Here is a 6,329-nt window from a genome sequence, read left to right as displayed (position 1 = left end):
AGTTTACATTATAAATAATAGTTTAACATTCAAATACATTGCGAATATGTATAAGTATGTATAAGTAATAATGAATAAGTACTGGTCATAATATTCACATAATAATGTCTCATGTGAGCAACAGTGTGATCAGGTGTAGATTAGGATATTGTTTAGATTAAACAGAATCTTATTTAAAGACTTCTGTTTTAAGAAGCTTTAACTGGACATGTTGTCAAAGTCACCATGGTTTAACCTTGTGTCGTCATGGTTTAGTTGAGGTTGGGTTGTACTGTGACTGTTTCCAGTTAATCATCAATATTGATGGGTATGTCTGTCTGTTCTTTGGAACAAACACACCCTTGAGCTGTGTGTGTGTATGTGTGAGTTTGTCGGGCCGGTTGTTTATATGTGTCCTAAAGAGGGATATACAGACCCTGGTGTCATGTTTAAGGACATTGGCTTGCATAGATCTGTGAGTTGACATGGATTCAGTCTTCATATGTCTTTATTATTCTTAAAAATAAAAAATGGTGCTTTCGCCCTTGTGAGCTGTGGAAATGACAGGCCCATCCTTCATACACACTCTTCTGCCATATGCGGTAGACCCTCAGTTTGATGCAGTGACATAATGAGTCGTACCAAATAATGAGGCGTTCACAGGTATTTCTGGATGATACCATATAGCTGGGGAGGGGAGGGTCTTCATGTATTGACCGATATTCATTTTCATTATCTCATTATAAGGAATATACTTGGTTATTTACAACTTTACGGTGAAGTGTGTCAAATAAAATAGCATGATAAAAATCAAATTTATACTTTTGTTCAAAATTTGGTGTTGGATATATTTTTAAATGTTTTTGAAAGTGTCTTAGGCACACCAAAGCTGTATTTATTTGATAAAAAATACGGTCAATCAGTAATATTGGGAAATATTATTACAGTTTAAAATTTTTTTTTTTTTATATTAAAAAAAAGAGTATTAATAAATTCATTGTACAATCCTGCTACTAGCATTTCATTCAGACTAAAACCCCTTTAATTCGGGTGAGAAAGCGGTTTTTTTTTTTTAGTAACTTTTGCACATCCTGTCATGCCGGGCTGCATAGACGCATTTTGCAACATTAAGGTTAACGATTAATCGATTAATTGCTCGTTAATTTAAACGACAATCGATCATTTCCAAAATTGACATCCCTAATTCAGTTATCCTCGTCTGTTCATAACCATCAACACTTAAAATACTCATTGTCTGTTTTTGGGTGAAATGTCAGTTCAAAATTGTCATGCCAAATATCTTTGTAGTTCCTTCACAATTTGCGACGGTTTGCGAACTTAACGCCCTGTTTACAGACTTTGTAATATTTCCATACAGATGACATTTTGGCCAGTGATTCCAATGAATTTTGTGTGCATTGGTGCACTTCTAGAGCACAGATCAGCCATAAATACCCTCAAAAAATTGAGGGCTGGTTGACCTGTCTCTAGATGAATCCCTCCAACACTGTAACACTCTGAAATCTCGGTTTTACTCTGTTCTGTCAGGTTTTTATCTCTGGCTTTAATTGAGCCTGAATATATTTGGAGCAGATTGCATCAAGCCTGTGATACCCACTTATTAAACTCTATTTATTCAGCGTTCCTCTGAGGCAGGTACAGCAGGTTGTTATTTGGCCAAGCAATGAGGTGGAACCATGTCTCCATTAGCTTTGGCATGCAGTGGCTTTCTGCAAAACCGCACTGTGGCGGCACGCAGTCACAGTTTATGAAAGATTCATCATATAAGCGCATGAACGTGATTGTGTAACACTGCTGGCTATTTGTGCATTTCTATGAAGCGATATTAAACACTCCTGCTCTGGGCAGGCTAGCTGTGATATATGACTGAGGAAATGCATTAGTGGGGTTTTCACACTGAAAGCGATTTCTCTGTCTTTCTCTCGCAGGACTCTAAGATGGGCTTTGGAATTGCTGTGTCCGGGGGCCGGGACAATCCAAACGTGGAGACCGGAGAGACGTCCATCATTGTGTCAGACGTGCTGCCAGGAGGACCGGCCGATGGACTGCTCTTGTACGCTTCACTCACCTTACTAATGCATGCGTGTTTAGCGTATTGGTAAACCATTATTTTACACCAGCTTAGGCAGGTTGATAAGTATTGGGTTTTCAAGTAGAGCTCTTCAAAATGACATGAATTCAAATATTATCATGCTTACTGTCCTAATAAATGTCTTTGGTGTTATTGTGCATGTTTTATTAGTGCATGTTGTTGTAAAGTAATCAAGGCTGGGTAAAATTATATTATCTAATAATAGAGCATTGCAATCATGGCATATTTTTGTAGGGCAACCCTGAAGTTTGCATTGTTAGTGAATCTAACATTTAACACAACTTTTTATGAATTTTGAAGCCTAAGTACAATCATCTGAATTAAAAAGCTAACTGTAGGCTATAAACTATAAACATAAAAAAGCTGGTTTTGGCCTGCAAAAATATATTATCCATGCAGGACTCTATATCAGAGCCTACTTTTTACATTCCAGTGTAATACTGGCTGATTCAATTAAGACCAGTCCTACATTATTTCCCACTGAATATTCATTTTCAGAAATGCATCATATACTACATTATGGAGGTGAAATGCATTACAAATGCCAAGTATTTCAGCATTTTGTGGTAGACTTAACATTTGTTTTGTTTTGTTGTGGACAGTGAGAATGACCGCGTGATGCAGGTCAACACCATCGCCATGGATAATGTGCCTCATTCATTTGCTGTGCAGTCACTTCGAAAATGTGGGAAAGTGGCCAAAGTGGCAAGTATTTGTCAAGTTGACCTTTACGAAAGGCCTTCTAGAATAAGCTTACTTACTTTGGATGTTAGTATAGGTTAGCAGTGTCAGATATGAACTTTTTTATATATACATACGTAAAGTAATCAAGGCTGGGTAAAATTATATTATCTAATAATAGAGACCTAATACATTTTTTTTTTTTTAACCTTTGAAGACATAAATTAAATCTATTTCTAACCCTCCATTTATGTCAAATAGTTTAGTTTCAAGTGAATTAATATGAATATTTGTGGTAATTGAAATAAAGCTGGAAAATATACATATTAGATGAAAAACTTTCTGAAAATTACTTGGAAAAACTGAAACAGAAATGAAAGTTTTAACATCAAAAAAAAAAAAACTAATAAAATGACAAACTCACTGAAATTCACTGAAGAAACTAAAACTTAATTAAACTAAAATTAACACGAAGCTGAAAATATACAAAACTATTAATAGTATAATATTATATAACTATTATATGTGACCCTGGACCACAAAACGCATATTTGAAATATATATTAGTGATTGAAAAATTATTAAAACCGTTTAGAAGGGTCGTATTGTTCATTTTTTTATTACTTTACTTTTATAACTGTTTTCTTTCCTCTGAGGTCCAAGGTTTCTTGCACCCTTTCCAGAACCTTTGATTTAATTTAATTTAATTATTATTTTGATGGCAATCTTATTGCCTTATCCATATAAATTAGATTTCTTGACAGCCAAATGTAAATATCTCACTCCCAATAGCAAGTTTATAATTTATGGGCGTTATTACAGGAAAGACTTGAAGTTGGATCAATGTTTATGACAAACATTGGCATAAATTTGCTGCAAGTTCATATTTTCTCATGCAAATGAGCTTTGTGACAATTGTTTGTGGAAAATTTCTCAGTAAGCAGTTGAATGTTTTTTTTTTTAGATATACAATTTAAGGATGTGTGATTAATCTAATTAAAAGCGCAAAATGGCAGCATTACACTATAAAAATATTAATGAATACACAACCATTCCAAAGTTTAGGGTTCGTAATTTTTTAAAAAGAAATTAATACTTTTACAGTATTCAGCGAGGATGCATTAAATTGATCAAAAGTGACATTTATAATGTTACAAAAATGTTTATTTCAAATAAATGTTGAACTTTTACACTTTGTATTCATCACAGAATCCTAAAAAAAATTATCACTGTTTCCAAAAAAATTTTAAGCAGCACTACTGTTAAAGAAAAAATGATAATTTTGACCTATACAATGTATTTTTGGCTATTGCTACAAATATACCCGTGCTACTTAAGACTGGTTTTGTGGTCCAGGGTCACATATAGTATATTTATGATAAATGTCTACTGTTAGATATGGTCCTTTTGATAACAGTGGGCTGAATGTATAAAGACTTAATTGTATTCATCGCTTCCCACAGACTGTAAAGAGGCCTCGCAAGGTGGCTGTCCTCAAGCACCCACCGTCCCCGAGCAGGGATAGCCGGGATTACAACATATCCAGCTATTATTCAAATAAATGTTGAACTTTTACACTTTGTATTCATCACAGAATCCTAAAAAAAATTATCACTGTTTCCACAAAAATTTTAAGCAGCACTACTGTTTTCAACTTTTCTTGATCAGCATATTGGAATGATTTCTGAAGGATCATGTGGCACTGAAGTAATGGCTGCTGACATCAGCTTTGACGTCACAGGAATAAATTACCTTTTGAAATATATTGAAATAGAAAAAAGTTATTTTAAATTGTAATAACATTTCAAAATATTCTACATCTTTTTATCAAATAAATGCAGCATCTTTCAAAAAAAAAAAATCTTACATATTCTTTTGTATATAGTCTTCAGTAAAGGTCTGCTGCTCTTTAAGGTCCTGTATAGTTTGTGATAGCCCATCCTTCAGTAACAGCCTCTTTCTGAAGCTGCATTATATTCTGACTGGGTTACAAAACAGTCCATGCTAAAATGTGCTGCACACCCGTTAAGATCAAACTGAAATGAGCAGGGACCTAAAAATAATCTTAAACCATTTGTTTCAAACGTTGCCATCTCTTAGAAGAATATGCAAAGCATAGCTAGGAACTTTTGTTGGACATTACAGCATACTCCCATACTATGTACATCTATCATTTTTATCTCAAAAGTGTAATTATGACTTGATTTGACCCCTTTACAGACGCAGAGCTTTTATTCCTGCAGTAGAGTTCAGGTCAGATGCTGTGGAAATAATACACTACGTAAAAAGACCATCTGATCTTCTTCCCATTTCTTTTTTCACTCTCTCTCATGTCCTTTCACGCTGTTTTCTTTGGAGCTCCACACATCCATCCTAAGACAGTTTGTCCTCCTTGGATTTTGATGATATTTAAATCTGATTTATTTATGATGGCCTTGTCAGATTTCAATAGACATATATTCTTGTGACTTCACATGAAGCGACCCGTCTCTTCCGATTTCCTCACCAGCCCTTCATAACCCACAGCCCAGAAAGCCAAAGCGGGTAGCGCTGTTTATTACCATAATTTTCTTGCCTAGAGTTGTAAAATGAGAACCAGCTGTTTTTTTAGAACTGGCTTTAGTTTTTAGAACAATATTGGAACTGAAAGCGTTTCATCATGTTCAGTTCTGTAAGTGGTTCTTGTACGTTCAGCAGAGAGCTGTGATTCTGCCCATCAGATCAATACTCCACATTTTCAGTTTCCATTTAAATTGTTTGTGGTGTTTGACCCATTCAGCCGGCCACTAAACTAACAGCTGGAGGGATGGCTGTGTACTTAAAAGGGTCAAGGTCATCATGGTTGTTAGGTTCATGTTAGGATCATGTTAGCGTTGCTGCGTAGAACCAATGTTTCATTCTGATTTGTTGTAGAGTACGGCCTCCGGCTGGGCAGCCAGATCTTCATCAAAGAGATGACCAGCACTGGATTGGCTGCCAGAGATGGAAATCTCCAGGAGGGCGACATCATTCTTAAGGTACCTATCAGATCCTTCACACAATAGCTGTTAGTAATGTTAACGCATTAAATCTGTTAAATTGTCATAAAATCACTGTGTTCACTAATGGTCGACTGATGTGGCTGATGACAATATCTAGTGCACTTTTAAGACTCATTTTTGTTAAATGAAATACAGCTGAAATAAAAAACTATAAAATAGAAAAAATATAAAAGTCTAGAAAAAATACAAATGTAAATGTTATATATAAATAACAGAAAATATATATAAACGTTATATATTTATTAAATAAATATTAGATTAAAAGGCTTAAACTTAAATGAATATTAGAAATCTTGCCTTGACAACTAAAGTTAAAGTACTAAATTAGTAAAACTAAAACTGAAATAGAAAAAAATTAACTGCTGAAAATTTAATTTAAAATCAAATTCAAAATATTAATAAATACTATAATGCCATATAATAAACAAAATAAAGCTGTATAGACTAGGGATGTTCATTTTAACCGGTTAACCTACCGTAAGAATTTTGACCGATTAATACAATCAGTTAAACGG

The 6,329-nt window shown here is 34.3% G+C and overlaps 1 protein-coding gene across 1 annotated transcript in view; it reads left to right on the top strand.

Moving 5' to 3' along the window:
- Positions 1-388: 388 nt before the first annotated feature.
- Positions 389-6,329, top strand: part of LOC107664975 (tight junction protein ZO-2-like) — a 33,299-nt gene continuing 27,358 nt past the window's right edge. Inside the window, exons 1-5 of the mRNA XM_016455679.1 lie at positions 389-454; positions 1,884-2,053; positions 2,695-2,797; positions 4,237-4,336; positions 5,684-5,790. Coding sequence (XP_016311165.1) covers positions 389-454; positions 1,884-2,053; positions 2,695-2,797; positions 4,237-4,336; positions 5,684-5,790 — 546 coding nt within the window. The remainder of the gene's footprint in view (positions 455-1,883; positions 2,054-2,694; positions 2,798-4,236; positions 4,337-5,683; positions 5,791-6,329) is intronic.

Source organism: Sinocyclocheilus anshuiensis, unplaced genomic scaffold (genome assembly GCF_001515605.1).
Source record: "Sinocyclocheilus anshuiensis isolate Anshui unplaced genomic scaffold, SAMN03320099.WGS_v1.1 scaffold363, whole genome shotgun sequence".
Taxonomy (NCBI): domain Eukaryota; kingdom Metazoa; phylum Chordata; class Actinopteri; order Cypriniformes; family Cyprinidae; genus Sinocyclocheilus; species Sinocyclocheilus anshuiensis.
Note: the sequence above shows the minus strand (reverse complement) of the source record. Positions and strands in the feature narration are given on the sequence as shown.